Raw genomic sequence first — 19916 nt, 5'->3', positions numbered from 1 at the left:
GGGTAGATAAATCATATTTTGTAATAAATTACATTTATATAAAGTATTAAGAAATTGTAAAATTGATATTTACTTAAAATATAATGAGTTAAAATTATAATTTATGTTCGGATTTTAATCAAATACGGATCACATATCATATTCAGGTATGATCGCTTCAGAGAAAAAAATATGATGAGTGGGTATATAAATTTTCGTATCCAGATCATATTTCATCATAGTACGAATCATATAAAAAACGAATATGAACCATCATTTTGAAATCCGGTATATTAACCAATCCAAGTATCTAACCATAAAATCATGTTTATTTTCAATATAAAAGTAAACCAAATTCAACACAAATACTTCCCAAACCAAACACCAAACCAAACAAGAAGTACTCCCGGTCCTAAACGAGCCTGTAGCTGTAGTGTTACCAGAGCTGCTCGAAATTTTTATAATGTTTGTCATAATTCAACAACATTTAAACAGACATGATTCCAGAACACACACAAACATAACTTCACCTTCACTTTCATCATCACTCGCCCAAAACTCGTTCACTCGACAACCTTAAACACACACTGAAAACACACACAAAACAAGAAATGGCAGACAATCCAACACAATCCTCAGCTAAACAACTCCAATCATCAGACAACAACATCAACAACAACAACAACCCCATTTTAATCACTCAACAACAAAACCAAATTTCATCTTCTCCAAACATTAACAACAACAACAGCTTAGCTTCATTACAATCCCCATCGAACACAATTGATCAACAACAACAACAACAATTCAATTTACAACAACAACAAAATAATCTCATGGGCCCCACTTCTAATTATCAGATGCAAAGATCACCATCAATGTCTAGGCTACAACAACAACAACAGTACACTTTAGCCGCCGCTGCTCGACAACAAGCCGCCGTCGCCGGAATTTATGGTCAGATGAGTTTCGGTGGCACTAATAATAATAATATTAATATTAATAATAATTCACAACAACAACAACAGAATAGTATTAGTATTAGTAATACTAATCAACAACAACAAATGGGTCAACAAATGGGTCAGCAAATGGGTCAGCAAATGGGTCAAGTGGGTAATGCTAATTTAACCCGGTCTGGATTAATGGGTGCTCAAGGTGGGAACTTGCCTATGTTGCCTGGTCAGGCTGCTGCTCAGCTCAATTTGCAGCCACAGCTTTTAGCTTCGGTATAATTTACGATTTTTTATTTTTCGAGTTTCTTGAATTTGTTTGAGTGAAGTTTGTGCCTTTTACTGATAATTCTCTTGTTTCGTGTTTGGGGTTTGTAAATTGTGTGTATTATTTGCCCCAAATTTTGTTTATGTGGAAAATTGTATATTTTTCGTTTCAGCAGGGTGGTTTTAGTTGTAACTTGATTTCCCTCTTAAGTTTTGCCCTCCATTTGATAATTTTCGCGGAACTTTTTCGCCCGCGCGATCATATTGAATTTCAGTTTTTTAGTTAATGTTAAGCTATGACTGTTAAGTGTGCTTTTTGTGTGAAGGATATTGTGGCGGGTATAACTAGATTTTAAAAATAGGGATCACTATCGGCTTACTTTGTACTAGTTGTTTACGGTAACTGTATTTGGATATTATGGAATTCGTCACGGCCGGCTTATATTTTCATCTTATATTCTCTCTGATATGTTATTTTGTTGAGACTATTTGTTTGGAAACATGTATTCTCAGACACGTGGAATATCTAGATTTGATATGGAGTATTCACCAATTGCGTAGCTTATCTTCAGTTGCATCTAATCGATGAAGAGATCAGTTGTTTTTGTCGTGGCCATAATTGATTTGAAATTCTTTATTTTGACGTTTTGTTTGTAAGACAAGTGGAAATTCATTGCAGCCAAGGCAAAAAACTGGGTTAGCACAAGCAGGGACCCAATTCCATCCAGGGAATTCTCCCGCACAGTCTTTGCAGGGAATGCAAGCCATGGGGATGATGGGAAATTATAACATAGGCTCACAAATTAGAGGGAATGGGTCAATAGCATACACACAACAGCGTCTGAACCAAGGACAAATGAGGCAGCAGCTATCCCAGCAAAATCAACTTGGCTCAGCACAGGTGGTTTTTTTGACATTATAGATGTTTTTGTTATACATTATAAACTCTCGTGGCCTTTAATGAAAAGGAGGAATTACTTTCTTGGCCAAACCGATGTCTATCTGAGTTTTGGATCATTCCAATCTGCTTCTGGGTAACTGAACACTGAAATATCATAATTTATATTGTGACAATTTATTTGGTTAACAGAGTGTTTGTTTTGTTAGGCAAGACTATACATTTGGCTTGCTAATCTTCTTGACACTTTCAGAATCTAAACTTAATAATTATCTTATGAGCTAGTTTTATCAAAATCGATGATTTTACGAATGGCACTTGTGGAGTTTTTTTTAACACGGATAGGTGGTAAGCACACACAACTCTGTAGGGTTCCACTTCATGTAATTTGGTGGATTTCACAATTAGACTCAGTTCTTTCTGTACACAAAGTGGTCGTCCATTGTTGACAAAACCTTTATTCCCCAGTCCCCATTCTCCTTTTTCTTTGTAAAGTAAAATGGTTATGAGAAGGTGAAAGAATAAAATTAAACACGATATCCTGATAATGGTGATATGTTTGTGTAAATTTTTGTGGTCATTTATATATCAGTGTGTGATGAGACGATAACATGATAAAACACGTCTTGGAGAACGATGCTTTTGTAACTATTATAATAATACATAAATTTTATTTTAAGGATATCTTGAATCGTATTAGGTTAAGTTTCAACTAGTTTTGATAAATAATCCTTTCAACCAGAGTTCTAGACCCCAAATAAACCACAGAGCAAATGTCTTCTCATTGTTGGTGATGATCCTAGAATAATCGGTATAATCAAATATAATATAATATGAGATAATTACTTCTAGAATCGAAAGTGGAGGAACTACTCTTTATTGATATCAAATTATCCAACCCTTTACAAGTAAGGCCTAGCTTTCTATTTATAGGGGACCCTTAATGGTCTCCCTAACATGTTCCTCAAGGTGGGCTTACTGGGCCTCCTTCTAAATACATTCTTTTTCTATTCAAGTTGTGCTATCCTCCTCTAATCCTTTTTCTTGAGTGGGCTTTATGGCTCAACAGTTGGATAACTAATCTTAAATATGCTTTGTAATTTGTGGGTGCCCATGAGTTTTTGCATCAAAGGGTTATCGATATCCAGTTTCTTGTGGTGAATAGATTAAGGTGATGTCTACCTTATTTAAATTATATTATTATAATTTTTTTTAGCCCCTTGCATATAGTTGAGCCTCGATAAATGAATACCCTGGGGACTGAAATTTGTTATTCATTTACTCGACGTTAAAAAATAACTATCCTTGTTAAGTTGGGACCTGAAAAAAGTATTCATTTGGCGAGGTTATTTTATTTATTGAGGTTCTACTGTATTCTCTCGTTCCCAGTTTTGGTCTTGTTCTTGTAGTTATCTGTGGGCTTCTCTTTATATATTTATGTTGTGCTAACTATTAAAAGTTGGTACATAATAACCAACTTGGTTAACTGGTAAAAGTAATTAATAAATGTATTAATGCTCCAGAACTGGAATATATGGGAGGATCTTTTCATACAAATTAATTAGCGGAATTTATTTGATATTCTTTTTGTGGATGAAAATAGGTAGAAAAGTCAACTTTACGTGGAAAATAACTTTGCAGCTAAGAGGACTGCCAATTTAAGATGCATATATTACGAAGTAGTTTTTAGTTAATTGGTTGTTGGTTACACATTATTTCAAAAGGCGAGACGTTATTACTTTTAGCTGACGACTTTCTACGCGTATTGTGATTTTTTCAAAGTTGTAATTAATGCTATTCTTATCTATTGAATAGAAAAATTTATATAAATTTTCTCGGCAGAAACTACAGGCACAAAGCCTAGGGAGGACATCCTTTATCAACCCTCAGTTATCAGGGTTGGCTCAGAACGGGCAGCCAGCCTTGATCCAGAACACATTGTCACAACAACAGTGGTTAAAACAGATGCCTGCAATGTCTGCTCCTAACTCGCCTTCATACCGTCTTCAGCATCAAAGGCAACAACAAGCACTTTTACAGCAGCAGCTGGCTTCATCTTCTCAGATGCAGCAAAATTCTACCGCGTTAAATCCGCAGCAGTTGTCCCAAATGGTACAGCAACAACAACAACAATCAGTTGGACAGCTGCAGCTACAGCAACAACCTGTACCACCGGCTCAACAGCAAATTTTGCATCATCAACAACAACAGTCTCCTAGAATGGCGACGCCTGCTGGTCAAAAATCTCTAAGTCTAACTGGATCACAACCAGATGCTACTGCATCCGGAACAACCACGCCAGGTGGGAGCTCAAGCCAAGGGACAGAAGCAAGCAATCAACTTCTTGGGAAGAGGAGGATACAAGATTTGGTTGCGCAGGTTACTTTTACATACCTCGTTTCTTTTACCACATGTTACACGAAGCAAATCTATGGATTTTAAGATATTAATTATATTTTGGCTATGGTAAAAAAAAACGAAACGTCCTAAAATTTATATTCACTAGGTCAATTTCAGGCCCTACTAGCACTCCGTTGATTAACCTTTTTTTCATAGGGAATACATCCTATTTTACTTGGGATTGATGAAAGTTGATACTGCTAACTTTTAAGACTCTAAAATGTGAGAATTTTAATGTCATTGATTTTTCTTTTATTTGATTCCTAACGTTATTTGGTGTTTAGGTGGACCCACAAGCAGTTTTGGACCCTGAAGTGGAAGAAATGCTTTTGATGCTTGCGGATAACTTTATTGATACGGTAATTCTTGTTTAATCTTAATTTAAAATTTAAATCACACCTGTCTATCTGCGTCGTATATCTTTTTTAATTTTAGTGACCGGATTTGAGAACTTTGTAACTTGTAAACCGACAAGTCATGCAGAGGACTAGAGTAGGATAAAACTTGTTCGTTAAAAGTGACACTTAAGAATCCAGCAAATCAACTAGTAAGTTTAGATATCAACTCATCTTTTCAAGTGGATCAATTATTAATTTATTATTATTATTATTTAATTGTACTTCGAACTGTTGCTCTATAATAGATTAAAATAAATGTGGACGAAATTAAATATCTTTAGGGAATGGTTATATGTTGTGTTAGGTCCGTAATCAACTGTAGAGGGGGGTGAATACAGTTTATGCAATCAATTCGACAAAGTTTCAACAGAATCAACAGTTTTTATATTAACAAATAAAAACTGATTACAAACGTACTCTCTCAAAAGGATGAACAAATATCCTTGAGAGCTGCTAGGTTATGCGAATGATATAACAATGTTCGCAATGCATATATCATGAACCTAATCTGTGCTTTATATAGAGCACAACTACACAATCAAATAAGGAATCCTATTCTATTACAATAAGGAAAACTATCCATGTATGATTGCTTCTGAGATAAAGTCCTTCACCGCCTTGAATTCCTGCTTTCCTTTTCCATATCGAATATCTACTGAAGTGACAACTCCTGATGACATCATTAGCAGATCATCAAGTACTGATATAAGTACTGATGACGTCACTCTTCAGTAAATGGTGATATAAGTCCTGATATGAACTTCTGATAGTTTCTGTTGATATCATCAATTATATCTAACATGTTGTATCAAAAGTTGAGAACAATATATTCTCCTGATCACCAGTAGGTCCACAAAATTCATGTGGACTCTGATTGGATTTGTTAAAATTACTGCTAACATTTGGTATTGTTAAATTGCTTTTGTTCAATATGCAGGTAGTAGATGGATTTTTCATGCACATTTCTGTGTCATTTTTTTTTTTGAAATTGTAGTGCATTTGAAGGTCCATAAACACCAAAATAGTATGCACCAAAACACAAACCAGTTTTGTTCTAATGTATTATGCATGCTTGATGCTTCTGCTTAATAAGTGTCACAAAGTGCATTCCAGCTTCTACGTGACAATAAGAAAACATAAATTTATTTACATGATCTGTGGTGTCTCATGATAAACTTCATTATTATGATGTTTTCAGGTTACTACATACGCTTGCACTTTGGCAAAGCACCGTAATTCTTCAACAGTGGAGTCCAAAGATGTATTGCTACACTTGGGTATGTACTCCATCCGAGTTTAATTAATATATATGCGTGTGTGTTTGTTGAGTAGTTTTCGACCATTCGATGTCATTCTCAATTCAGAATGGTTATTTTACAGTGTCACTTGTATAAAATGTTTCCACATAATGGAGGGATCCAAAAAAATTAAAAAAGTAATGAAAGGAGTATTATCAATATAGGTTTTCAACTGAAGTTGATGCAATCTGAAATTAGTTATTTATATTCTTAATAACTATCTTTTTCAGATTTATAATTAAGTGTCCGCACAAACATTAATGTTTGGGCTTATTTTATATATATAGCACTGCTTTTCTTCGTCATAGTTTATCTTTTGCATATTTTATGTTTTTCTATCTGGTGATTTTCCGTCCAACTATATTCTAGTATTTTTCCTTGTCACTAATAAATATAAATGATTTGAATGTACCGTTTTTTGACTAGCACATCTCAAATGCAGGGCACTTGAGATTGTCTCACTCTCGCTATGTGTGTGTGCGTGAGAGAGAGAGGGAGGGAGGGACTAGGGAGAGGGGGCGGGGAAGGGAGGATGGGAGGGAGAAAGAGGAAAAAATGTGTGTGTGCGCGCCTATCATGCAACTCTCTCTCTCTCTCTCTCTCTCTTAATATTTGCATATTTATAATGATATTGGAGAATACTTTAACTCTAGGCTATTTTGGTATTTGCTTTATTATGAAAAATTCAGCATCAAAAAGTTCTCATCCTCGAAAAATTTGGTCGCATTTCAAAATCAGAAATCTACAAGATTTTAGAATTGATTATTATTACTAATCATCGCCTCTCCTTATGTGAATATTTTCAATTGGTATACAAGGGCGGTTTAGTAAATAGTAACAACTAACAAGTATCTTGCAAATGCAATACCTTTAGTCGTGAGTATGTTTGCTGACTGCCTTTATTGGTGAGAATGTGTGGATTGCATATACTCGTGTGGATTGACCCCTCTTTTTTTCTTTACTGTGCAGAAAAGAACCTTGGTATGAATATCCCAGGGTACTCTAGTGAAGAGAGGAAGAACCAAGAAAATGACGTAAGCGTTAACTTTACTTTCAGAGTATCTTTTAATAGTGCAATTGTTAGGTTTCTGCGTCACCATATAGGGATACCTCAAAAAATAGAAAGATTTAGGCAACTACCTTGTGAAGATACATCAGTGCTAATGTTTCTAAATTCAAACTTTTGGTGGACTAGTAGTAAAAATCTTGCTTCATTGGTTGACTATATAATTGGTAAACTTGCTTGTCAATTATGTACAATTCTGCAGTAATCATCACCCTTCATCTTTTGACATGCTCTTTATGTTTCTCATTTTTATACATTGTAAAGTCATGATGTTAGAACGAGAATCCGATCATCTAAAAAACTTATATGCAATATAGTAGCTGTGAGTTAGAAAAAAATATTTCAAGGAAGCAGTAGTTTAATTTCAGGCTTGATTTTACTTGCAGTCATCAAGTCAAGCCCACAAAATTCGCCTCGATAAGGTGAACAGAATCTCTCTTTTCATTCAGTGCTGTCTCATTCTCTCATCTGAATCTATTACTTGTTTCATCAACTATTAACTCAGATATGCTCAATTAACTCAGATACGCTCGTTGATGGAATCCTCAACCTCCGACGCAAACAACGCTAATGAGGTGACTGGACAGGGGACTAGCAACTCCATGGGTGCCAATCATCAGATGAGGCCTTCTGGTTCCGAACTGGTTTCTCAACCGCAGCATCAGATAAAAAGGTGCGATTAGAACACATTCGTTTCCATAGTCATATCACTAGTGATTAACTAGATTTTTTTTATGTTGCATCAAAAGTGTTAAATGTTTCTGAATTGAACAACATGCAACAAGACTTAGGCGTATTAGAGGATTTAGAGCTATGCTATTTTAACATTATGAGTTTTAAATCTCTGTTGCAGGTTTGGATCAGCCGACGAGTGAACGAGCTGGGTAATTGCATAAAGTGTTTCGCAATGGTGGTGGCTTGGAGCAATTTGGTCTCTCTTTTTTTCTTTTCAATTTTTGAAGTAGACATTTGTTGTTGAATTGTAGAAGTGTAATAATACATCAGCTGAGCTGATACTTAAAGAAGGCAGTGAATCTGCCTAGATGTGGTTGCTATAGTAAAATAGGAGCTTGGTGCTCCTGTAGATATAATAAAGTTGGTTTATAGACTTATAAGTTATTGACTTGCCAAGCCTCATGCTTCGATTACCTTATATCTTTCCTTATGTCCCCTCTTACCGGCCGTTTGGATCATGCAATCGGGACTGGATTGAAATTCTATAATCCGAAAACGAGCACTTGATTTGGGGGAAATATTTTCATAATTTTCTTATTCTCGAAGAAATATTTTTCGTTATTTTTCAGTTTTTCAACATGAAAATGGTTATGGTAATCCAAAATAATTTGGAAAAATGTTTTTACCCTTCTAATGTGTTTCTTGCAATTTGTCTTTTACCATAATCGTTAAATTTATATAAATAAATTGTTATTTTCCGTTTTTCCAAATATATTTTTTTAAAACCGATTTCAATTTTTTAGCATTTTCTACTTACCTTGTTTGGATGAGAAAAAATAACTTCTACAAAATTTATATTTTTAAGAATAACGCTATGTATGCCGAAAATGATCCCAAAATCTTTTTCAAATCATATTTGTGGATTCATATTTATGCACGAGGTGTCTGACAATTCTTATGTAATAACCAATAAAATAATGATAACTAATCAGGTGGGAACGGTTTTGGAAACCGTTTCGAAAGGTCTGCGAGCGGCCTTCACCCCTTACTTTTTTTTCTTTGTGAGTTTCGGAAAAATCCCCATTTCTCTATTTTTAAAGGTTTTGGGAACTGTTTTGGAAAGTCTGGCATTTCTCTAATTTTAAACTTACAAATTAACTGATAAAATTATTATTAAGAGAAATAAATAACTATTAACACGAAAACATGAAGCCGTAAATGAATATAAAATCAATAACGAAAGTACAGTATAGTAGTATCAATATATAGCGTGTTAATTTAACAAAGCCTTTACTGTAGACGACTCTGATTCAACAATGGCTTCTTCAGAATCAGTTGCTGCTCCAAAAGGTTTATCTTAATTATTGTTATTTTGTTTTTAATTACTTGTTAATTGTATAATTTAATATGCTTGTTCCATAATAATATAAATTAAATAATGTTTTGCGATGAATTGAATTGCAGTGGTTGTTCACTTAAGAGCTACCGGTGATGCCCCAATCTTAAAGCAATCCAAGTTCAAAGTATTCATTCTGTGGTTTGAATTTTAATTTTCGATTGTTTTTGAGCTTGCGATTATTGCTGAAATTAGAATTTTGTTGTCGAAACCCTAGGGTTACTGTACGTTATCATGTAGTAGATAATTTAGTTATTGTATAGGGATTAAGGATATAAAAATAGTCTTCATTGTAATAAAAGCACGATAAAATTTAAGATCTGGATATTGTGTTTGTATGTACTGTATCTGCGGTGATCTTGTACGTTGAATTGAATATGAATATGTTTTAGACTAACTATAGGATTTAACTATCTGACTTACAAATGCAGCAAATATAATTGCTTATTGTTTGGAAGGAAACAGATTATGTTAGGAACGGGAATTTTAAGTTTGGATTGGGATAAATATTGTTTGGTTGATGGAAGAGCTTGAACAGAATTGACAAACAAGAGAGGAAGATTTGTATAATGCTGGATGGATGGATAATTAGGGGAATGATATGGCTCGAGTTTTCTAGTATATAGGAGGCGGAAAGAACATTTTTCCGGTTTTAAAGTTTTTGAATTGTGTTTTTGGGTTTCCTATGGGTGAGGTGAAAATTTTACTCAGTGGTTTAAAAATTCGGGAAAAAGGGAATTGTTTGTATAATCTTACATGACAACTTTTGACAATTTGGTTGCTACAAATAAATTCATGTTCAACTAATTGATATCCACAGACCAAATTTGCTAAGCATCTATAAAAATATGTGTGATACTGATCCCAATTTTATATGTGATACACTAAGCACTTGAATTTGCTTCTAATTGACATAAATGTTAACGTTTCATGATTTGATATGATACAAACTAATTGCCAATCCTTTTTAGTTGCCTAATATACTACCATAATAGATATAATCAGTTGACTGCACCTTAACACTAACCCCAATTTGAATCTTATATTAAGAATTTGAGTTTACTCCTGGTTCACATAAATAGATGCTATTTCTACACAATTAAATTTGTTTAGCAGTACGCTATGCATCTATGTTGATAGTGTGTTCTTTCTTACATGTAATGTTTCAACCTCTTTTATGGGCAGATTGGCGGGACAGAAAAGTTTGCCAAAGTTATCGATTTTCTGCGCCGCCAACTTCACAGGGAAACACTGGTAGATGCTTGAAAGTCACTTGTTACTGAAAAAAGAAACACCTCCCAATGTCTAAAGTCTAAACCTGGAATAACTTTTCCTTTTCTTCTTCTTCCAGTTTGTTTATGTTAACGGTGCCTTCTCGCCCAACCCAGATGAATTGGTGATTGATCTATATAATGTAAATTTCTGTTGGCTCCTTATATATCTGCAGCTCATAGTACTCACAGTTTATCTATCTTACAATTGAAACAAGTTAGCTGCAAGTTATATTTCTGCAGTTACTAGTTGAGTTTTCTAACAAACATAAATTTCTAATCTGCCCTTTTCTAATATTGCATTGACCTTTGTCTAGTTTACCTGCCGTGGTAGAAATTATACGGAGTATCTCACTATCTCTACTCATTTTCATACATATTTTGAAGATCTAATTGACAAAGAAAGCATTCATAATTTAATTTAGTAAGAGTCTTGTCTGCTACCTGGTTGGACATCCAATCAACTTGCCACTCCTAAAAAGTTATGTACTTCGAATATTCATTTTAAGAAGTTGTTCCATAATTGTTCTATTGCATATTTCAGAATTTTGGTTTTGATGGCAAACTGGTGGTCAATTATGCTTGTACTATGGCATGGGGCTAACTTTCATCAAAACTCTTTAGCTGCACATCTCTTCAGTTGTGATATGGTGAGTGCTTTTGTGGATTTATTTATTACTTTTACTTCATACACCATTTCCTGGGTCAGCTTTATACAAGTGGAAAGCAATGAGCATGACCCAAGATATACAAGTTGCCTGGCCATTTTTTCTACATTCTCTTTTTTTGTTTGGAGAGATTTTTTCTACATTCACATTTTTTGTTTGGAGAGAGTCCAAAATATTTATGCAAGCAGGCACAAGTTGCATGCATAATAAAAAAAAATCAAGGATCAATACTAAAAACATGAACTATGCGGGATTGTTTTCTTTATCTAAAGGTTACGATAAAATTGAGTGCAATTTTGACAAACTTTGGCCAATACAAACACCAGTGTTGTGTGATTTAAGTCCAAAATCTGTTCGAGATCAGCCAAAGTACTATGTTTGCTAAAATTTTACCTCTTAATATGTATAGTTTATGGTTAGCAACCTTGCTAAATTACTGGTTTCTAAACATGACCGCTGTTTACTTATTTCTTTCAGGCAATTTTCATGAAGCTGTAAGAGAGGTTTGTGGGTTCCGGGTTTAACGTAGGATTTGGACTTCTTATTATCGGTATATATTCTGAGAACAATGAAGAAATACATTAGTTTCAAAAGTGGAGTTGAGGGTAATGTACAGTAAATATAGACAGACAGTACTTTACTGAGGAGAAACCATCTTTCTGCAGAAATAACATTGTTAATACATGGACCAGCGTTTCTGTATGTTACTAGTATTGTTATAAAGCTAATTTTTGTTGTTGAATGCACCACCTACGTTCTTTGATCTGTACTAAATTAAGTAAAAAGATAGTGAGGAACTAACACTAATATGCACAGTTTATCAACTTCTTGACCTAGTACCTCTGTTTAATGTCCACGAACATAGACGGTCCTGAATCTTTGCTGAAGGATGTACCAATTCTTGTATCTTTGCTATAGGATGTGCTTATTGATTTTGTCATAGTATATACACACTAGTATATAAGTACTTGCTAAACAGAATTAGCCAGATTAGTCGAAAGATTGTGCCCAATGGTTCTTGTAAAGTTATCGCATCAGTCTGGACTCTAGAGCATGGGAAAACTCGGGGGAAGACTCTGCGGTTTACTCAGCTTATGACTGAATCAAAGTCTACTCTTGCTTTGTAGGGTTGATCTTGACATAAACCATCCCAATCTCTACCTGTGTGTGACACTGCCAGCACTTTGAAATAATTTTGCAATTCACACAAAACACCTTTTTGGTCACAAGCTTCTTTGGGAGATTGAAAAGGGACCATTGTTGAGTCACTGAATCTGAAATGAAATAGAAAATATTCACAAAGCTCCCACTAATGACGTCAAGGCATGTGGCATATAGTGAATAGTAAACGAAATGACACGTGTTTTAGTCAAGGAACATGTATAGCTACTTTGCTTTGACTATTCATTTGATCATCTGAACCAGAATAAATAAATAAATAAATAATTAAAATATAAAGTATGGACCCTGCAATTTCTGTGTGTGTCTCACTGGAAGAGTAGCATTATCATTTCAACACATCAGTTTCTTCATTTCTTGTTCTTGCTTGTTTCTTACATTCTGTTGCTCAAAGCCCCAAACAAGATTTCTTGCTCGAAAATCGACTCACATTCCATATAAGTTTAGCAGGCTTAGCTTATAAGATGGTATTCCCTTTGTTAAGTTTAGGTTTAGCTGTTGTACTAATATACTTTACTCTCTTAGTCCATCCTCAGCCACTTCCAGCTCCTCCTCCAGCCCCATCAGTGCTACCTCCACCTCCACCTCCACCTCCGCCTCGTCTCCAGCGGGGTGAAACGCCCCTTCGGAATAGAAAGTCTGATCCTGTGAGCTCCCCTTTACCTCCGAAGAAAGAGACAAAAAGACAACACCATAAGTTACATACTAAGAATAATCATAGGACTCCACCACCCTCAAAAGAGAAGCTCAATTTGGGGAAGAAGATCGGATTGCTATTTACGGGTGTAGCTGCCGTCTTGCAAGTTTGTGTTATAGCGTTCTTGGTTGTTAAGTCACGGAAAATGTTCAAGAACCAAAGTAGTCATTAAAGATCAGATTTTCAGAATAGTTACAGGGCATTTGATAGATAGGGGGCAATTTGTGGTGTTAACTACTTATATGGATTCACAGATTCTGAAATAGTTCTGGCTGGTAGGTGTCCACATTTGGATCATCACTCTTGTAAATTGGGTAAATTTTATAGATATTCTGTTAGAACTTGTTTGATTCATCTGAATCACCTCTTATTTACAAGAGTAAGAAACATTACTACATCTGTTTCTCATATCTCAACCTGATCTATCTTACTGCATAAAGACAAACGCTCCCTTAGGGATTACTGTTAAAAATTGCCGTGTGCTGTTAGAAAAAGCCGTGCTGTGAAAAAAATGCTGTTGTAAAAATCATATACTAAGTGTTTGGTAACTTTTTTGATATGTATATGTTTTGATTCAAAAAATTAAAAATAATAATGTTTTTGATAAGATTTGATGATGAAATCATCATTTCTTGTAAAAGCTGAAAAACAGTTTTTTCTAAAAATACGGAACTTGCTAACAGCAGTTTTTAGGCAAAAAACACATTTCCGAAAAACAGATTTTAAATTTTACATAACAATTTTTTAATTAATTTTCAGCGAAAAGCTGTCCGCAAGCTGCAATCGCAATACCAAACGCACCCAAACAACATATGCTAAATTTTATTATAGGTGCCCAGATCTATCTTACAGCAAGTAACTGCAATATAAACAAACTTGTTTAGAAGTCAAATTAGGTTCAAGTAAAAAGCCAAAAACCCAGTAGATAATGAAATAAAATGAATCAGACAAGGACCTAAAACTCTCATATCTTATTAACTGAACATTTTTGTGTGCTTCCCTGTCATTACGAATTAAAAAGCAGTAACATGTCTCTCAGATAAGCCTATGGATCTCAACAACCATGACAAACAATGGCATAAGTTAACTTTAAGAACAAGATTGTAAACATTTTCCTTCCACTGTTTTGAGATTACAAATGCAGTATGCTATCCACTGTCCTTTCTGTGAAAAATAACAATATATATAGCCTGCCAACATCAAAAATGAGGATCTACAAAATTTTAATCTTCCTTCTCCAGCACAATGACAGAGCCAGAGCGCGCCTCAGATCAGATTTTGGATTGGATTGAAGGTTCTTTATCGTACCATCCATCGTTCTATCCGTATAGCTTGGATAATCCATGCACTACTGGTGCTCTTAATACTGATTCTTGGTTGGATATCTGTCAAGATCTTGATCAAGAATTAGATAACAATGATTTCACTTGTATAAACTGTAATTCAGACCTTAACACTACTGCTGCCACAAGCACACTCCTCGTTGAACCCTTCGTATCCAATCATCAACTACCACCTGAAACATCAAAGAAACGAAAAGCAAGCAATGAACCTAATTCCAATGCATCTCAAGCCCACAACAAGAATCAGAATCCTCGAAGTAATGAAGCAGATGATGGAGATAAAGTAGCAGTTGAACAAAGGATCTCGGTAAAAAAGACTGGAACTAGAAGAGGAGTTACGAAATTATCTGGAAGTGATGCTAAAAGCAATGATAGTGAAGAAGGTAGATGGGCAGAACAACTGCTCAACCCTTGTGCAATAGCCATCACAGCAGGAAATCTGAACCGAGTTCAGCATCTCCTCTATGTTCTCCACGAGCTTGCCTCCCCCACAGGCGATGCTAACCACCGTCTGGCAGTGCATGGACTTCAAGCGCTGGCTCATCATTTATCTGCTCCTCACACTCATTCTGGTTCGGCTAAGAGCATGAGTTTTGCTTCGGCAAAACCAAGATTTTTCAAAGATGCATTGATCTATATCAATGACATTAATCCATGGTTTACTATTCCAAACAACATCGCCAACGCCTCTATACTCCAAATACTGTCTCAGCAACAATCCCCACAAAGTCTTCATATTGTTGATATTGGAGTCTCCCATGGAGTTCAGTGGCCCACTCTTCTCGACAGCTTGACTCGTCGACCAGGTGGGCCACCTAAGTTGGTTCGGCTTACTGTAATTGCTCCAACCTGTGACAGTGATCAATCTATAGAGATGCCATTTGCAGTTGGTCCACCCGGTTACAGTTCTGTTCCGCAACTCATTGCATACGCAGAAACCTTAAAAGTTAATTTGCATATTAACATACTTGAGGGCCATTCATTACAAAGTCTTAATGCCCAAGTTATTGGTTCTACTCCTGATGAAACCTTAATCATTTGTGCTCAATTTAGAGTTCACCAGATAAACCACAACAATCCGGATGACAGAACAAAGTTTTTGAAAGCAATGAGGAGTTTGGAGCCAAAAGCGATGATCCTAAACGAGAACGACATAGATTGTAGTTGCAACAACTGTGGGAACTTTGCAACTGGATTTTCCCGAAGAGTAGAGTATTTGTGGAAGTTCTTGGACTGTACAAGTGCAGCATTTAAGGGGGGTGACTGCGAAGAAAGGAGAATGGTTGAAGGAGAAACAGCAAAGACATTGACATATACAGGAGAGATGAATGAGAGGAAAGAAAAGTGGTGCGAGAGGATGCGTGGTGCTGGGTTCATTGGGAAAGTATTTGGAGAGGATGCCATTGATGGAGCTCGAGTGCTATTGAAGAAGTATGATAGACATTGGGAAATGAGAGTGGAAGAGAGGGATGGATGTGTGGGACTCTGGTGGAAAGGCCAACCAGTTTCATTTTGCTCCTTATGGACGATTGATAGGAAACAAAATGACAAGTGAAAAAGTAATAGACTAATAGTTCTAAGAAAGGGAGAAATATAGACACAAATCACAGGAAAGATTATACTATCTTGTTATCCGAGAATAACAGGGTGCTTACATTGTGTACCTTACATGAATTTCTTTGAAGTACCATAGTTTGTATAAAAATATCTAGTATCTACTACTGTTGAAAGTATTTGGAGGAGACCATTTCCCAGAAAAAAGTGCCTAGAAAAAAACATGATTATAGATTAATGTCAAGATACTAATGTTTACATCTAGTAGCATACGCCAAACCAATGTGGGCAAATTCATTGAATCTACATTACTTGTTTTACTACTACTAATAGTTGGCACGACTCAAAAAAGTAGGCAAAAGTTAAAAAACTAGGTACACAAAACAGGTTGTTCTTATATTTTTTTAACAGACGAAACAACCATCTATAACTAATATAGACCAAAGTTCCAACAGCAACAAAGTTGCTTCCATACCAGTCACCAGATATGTACCTACGATAATCTCAAGAATCGTATATTCTCACTGAAGTGCGAATTGACTGCCTACAAAGAGGACACTTGGGTGATACCTCATGCTCTATTGACCGAGCACATCGCTGGCAACAAACTAGATGCCCACATGGAATGAATGCAGACCTGCGCCTTCTTGTCAGGCAGATCGCACATAACTCCACTTCTGGAATGTTCCCATCCTCATCTGTTACAATATGAGTGTCAGCTTCACTACTATCAGCAGTGTTATCTCGCTGGATCTGTCTCATTTGCCTCCGCTCCTTCCATTTATTCCAATTCCTGAAACAATTGATATGGTTACTGGAATCCTTCATCGTACAGACCAGATATGGAGATTCGGGGCTCTTCTTTACATCATAATATTTTTATGGATGTTTTATTTCTGAACTAAGCTCAATAGAGTAAACACACTTTAATGAAACCATGCATAGAAGTGAGTTACTTCTTGCATTTATTTTCTAGCAATGACAGCAAGTACCTACTTCAACAACCGCCACAAAACTATATAGCATTCTTTTCAAATTTCAAATTCTACAATATGTCTTTCTGTCTAGCTGAGTTTTGAAGTAATTAGGATTGAGGGGAAGTTATAATATTACCTGACAGCAGCATAACCTAGCACACCTATTGCTAACGAACCAAGAACAACTCCGCTCCAAAGTAGAACTTTTATTCTGAACGAGAGATCTACCAGTATCTGTTCCTTAGTCATGTCAGACCTGCAAAAGTATATCAAGATGAGAAACATAAGAGCATTTACTTTACTCAATTGGTACAATAAACAATATATATAAGTATGAATTCTGTACATAAAAACAGGCAGATCTTTGCAAGACTTGATCTCAGGAATTCCATTACTCAATCCGACCGTGCCAACCACGGTAATATCCTTTCCCAATGGAAGAATTTTCTCTTCATCAAGCAGTCCAACCTTTAAATGCAAAAACAAACTCAATTTAACAATATGAAATAGTACAGATAGTCTAAAAAAAGAAAAGTAAAAGTGCGTGAAGATGCAGAAACAATGAGATTCTGAAAGTTCAAGCTAAAACCACATCAAAAGAATTTTTAAAAGAAACACAAATGAAAACTGACAGGATACTCATCGCCGAAAAACGCCCGGAGAAATGTGTAAGGAGAAGCTGTTATCGGCTGCAAGTGGTGATATACAGTAACAAGAGGTACGGGATGTCTTGAGCCATTCATGTTTACAACAACATAATCAGAATATGGCCAAATTCCACCATCCACGAGAACAAACGGAATCTGTCAAAATCGAATAACGAAACATGTCAAAAGGTCACCATTCCTGATAGTAGATACAAGAAATAATTATGACCAGATCAACTTTAAAGTAAAGAAAAATTCACAAAGTTACCATTTTGTAAAATCAATACCTTTGTATAGAAAACATAGAAAGATGGAACCATAACTGATCATGTATGCATACCGTTCTTAATGATGAAGACTCTTCCTCTTTCCATGATCTTCTAAAGACGGAGCGTATTTCGGAAGTCCATCCAAACCATCCCCTCCATTCATTGTATATACACTTCAAGTTACACACCATTACATTAGATAAACAATTAGCACATATTCAACATAATGACATACAAACGTCAATCAGAATTTCATTCCCTTGCAAACTGTGAAGCTTGCTAAAATCTTCCATGACAATAATTACATGCTGTAGTTTCAATGCAAAGAAGTACATCTTTCATCAGCTCTACTAACCATTTTGATGTTAATCTGATTCAACCGTGTCAAATAAATATACTCTCTACTCAAAAAGGTAATGAAACATGCAACTAATATAGGTTTTTTTAGCTTCACTAAACTTTGTAAACACATTGATAAATTTCAATTCCGAGCTAAATAATCACTTTTGCATAAATTTTATCAATATTTTATGAAAACAGCATTCATCATAATGAAATGAGACTCGTACTGTATCTAAACTACATTATTTCATATCCGAGCTAAATAATCATTTCCGCTTAAATCTAATCCATATTCTATAAAAACAGCATTAATCGAAACGAAATGTGCCTCAAACTTGAGCTAACCTACATTTCCAAAACCAGAAATAAAAAACTCACAAACAAATTAATTTAGCACAATCAAAATCAAACAATTACTACACACAATTAAAACAGAAAATACGCACTGTTTGCGTGCGCAACAAAACGACGGCTTTATCACCGGACTGAGGAGACACGAGAGCATGATTAGACCGGAGACTCTTCCAATCATTTACAACGGCGGCTTTAGCTTCAACGTATCCACGAACGACGACGAGTTTCCGATCGTCGGAATCGTGATCGGAATTGGAGAGAATTGAGCGGAGATCAGATACGCGGAGAGAAGGAGCGTGTTTGATAATGTTAAGAGCGGACGAAGAAGAAGTGTAATTGAGAATGCTACGAGCTGCCGCGTAAGCAAGGACTAAACCGAGTACAGCTCCGTCGGCGGCTAAGGCGAGTTGTGATAGCGCAGCTGCTGCTGCTTCGTCCAGTGACATCGGTGGTGAAGAAAGTGGACCACGGTGGCCGGAAAGTAATCCAGAAATGAAACGGGGCTTTGACTAAGGAGTCAACTGAGTGTAGTTAGTTTAACAAGTGTATTAAATTTTCAATATATATAAATACAGTAAAACCTCTTTACACATAGTAATATCTTGTTACCGGAAAAAAATATTATTAAGATTATTTCTTAATAGAGTTTTACATATAAATTTATAAATTTTTAGTTAAAATCATAATTTAAATATATATCATATATATATTTTGATTTTACTACATATATATATATTGTATCTTAATACTAGAATTTCGAAGATGATAGAGAAACTGGAAATATGTTAGATACAACAAGAAGGTGATCGAGGATGTCGTATCAGGCCAAACAATTAAATCATTATCACATACAACATTGAATAAATATTTTATGAGGTCTTAAATTCCTATATATGTAATAAAATTATTGTTGGATATATATATATAATTACATTTCAAGCGATTTTATTCTTATATAGAGGTTAATTTATAAAGTATGGACTTGTAAAAATTATAGAATATTATAATGTAAAGATTATTTCCAATTATAACTGGTCCCGAGTCGGGACTGCAATTTTTTATTACTATATAGAGGTTATTATTATATAGAGTATTACTATATAAAGGTTTTAGTGTATTTGAAATTTGAAAATGGAAATGCAATTTGAGTAGTTGGAAAGGTTATAAGATTCGGAAATCGGTGCTATTTATTGTGCAAACTTAATTTTTTGAATATTGTTTTCATCATTTGAATACTTGTTTAAATTTAAATTAGGTAATCTATTATATTAAATTACTCATTACT

General features: G+C 35.1%; 4 protein-coding genes across 7 annotated transcripts; 3 read left to right on the top strand and 1 right to left on the bottom strand.

Moving 5' to 3' along the window:
* The first annotated feature begins 349 nt into the window (after window positions 1-349).
* LOC141701915 (transcription initiation factor TFIID subunit 12b) lies at window positions 350-8374 on the top strand. 4 transcript variants are annotated; one of them, XM_074505538.1, is made up of 9 exons: window positions 350-1208; window positions 1858-2100; window positions 3949-4476; window positions 4782-4856; window positions 6094-6172; window positions 7163-7227; window positions 7646-7681; window positions 7784-7932; window positions 8113-8374. In XM_074505538.1, the coding sequence occupies exons 1-9, from the start codon at window positions 591-593 to the stop codon at window positions 8132-8134; spliced, it is 1815 nt and encodes a 604-aa protein (XP_074361639.1). In that variant the 5' UTR covers window positions 350-590; the 3' UTR covers window positions 8135-8374. The 4 variants fall into 4 exon arrangements, with proteins under 4 accessions (XP_074361639.1, XP_074361641.1, XP_074361638.1 ...); XM_074505540.1 differs by having other exon boundaries at window positions 352-1208; window positions 1879-2100; XM_074505537.1 differs by having other exon boundaries at window positions 352-1208; window positions 3940-4476.
* A 757-nt stretch (window positions 8375-9131) lies between these two features.
* Window positions 9132-13499, top strand: LOC141701911 (ubiquitin-like protein ATG12). The gene is made up of 6 exons (XM_074505533.1): window positions 9132-9284; window positions 9399-9457; window positions 10516-10584; window positions 10682-10744; window positions 11146-11251; window positions 11747-13499. The coding sequence occupies exons 1-5, from the start codon at window positions 9251-9253 to the stop codon at window positions 11203-11205; spliced, it is 285 nt and encodes a 94-aa protein (XP_074361634.1). The 5' UTR covers window positions 9132-9250; the 3' UTR covers window positions 11206-11251; window positions 11747-13499.
* Window positions 13500-14390: 891 nt separating this feature from the next.
* Window positions 14391-16092, top strand: LOC141701909 (protein NODULATION SIGNALING PATHWAY 1-like). Its single transcript, XM_074505531.1, has one exon. The coding sequence runs from the start codon at window positions 14391-14393 to the stop codon at window positions 16041-16043; it is 1653 nt and encodes a 550-aa protein (XP_074361632.1). The 3' UTR covers window positions 16044-16092.
* Window positions 16093-16250: 158 nt separating this feature from the next.
* Window positions 16251-19158, bottom strand: LOC141701910 (E3 ubiquitin-protein ligase SPL2-like). Its single transcript, XM_074505532.1, has 6 exons — window positions 18724-19158; window positions 18007-18108; window positions 17652-17822; window positions 17366-17487; window positions 17156-17275; window positions 16251-16835 (listed from the first exon to the last, which is right to left on the bottom strand). The coding sequence occupies exons 1-6, from the start codon at window positions 19075-19077 to the stop codon at window positions 16547-16549; spliced, it is 1158 nt and encodes a 385-aa protein (XP_074361633.1). The 5' UTR covers window positions 19078-19158; the 3' UTR covers window positions 16251-16546.
* Window positions 19159-19916: the final 758 nt, after the last annotated feature.

This window comes from Apium graveolens, unplaced genomic scaffold (genome assembly GCF_009905375.1).
Source record: "Apium graveolens cultivar Ventura unplaced genomic scaffold, ASM990537v1 ctg4469, whole genome shotgun sequence".
Classification (NCBI taxonomy): Eukaryota; Viridiplantae; Streptophyta; class Magnoliopsida; order Apiales; family Apiaceae; genus Apium; species Apium graveolens.
The sequence above is the reverse complement of the archived record's forward strand: the minus strand, read 5'-3'. Positions and strand labels throughout refer to the sequence as shown.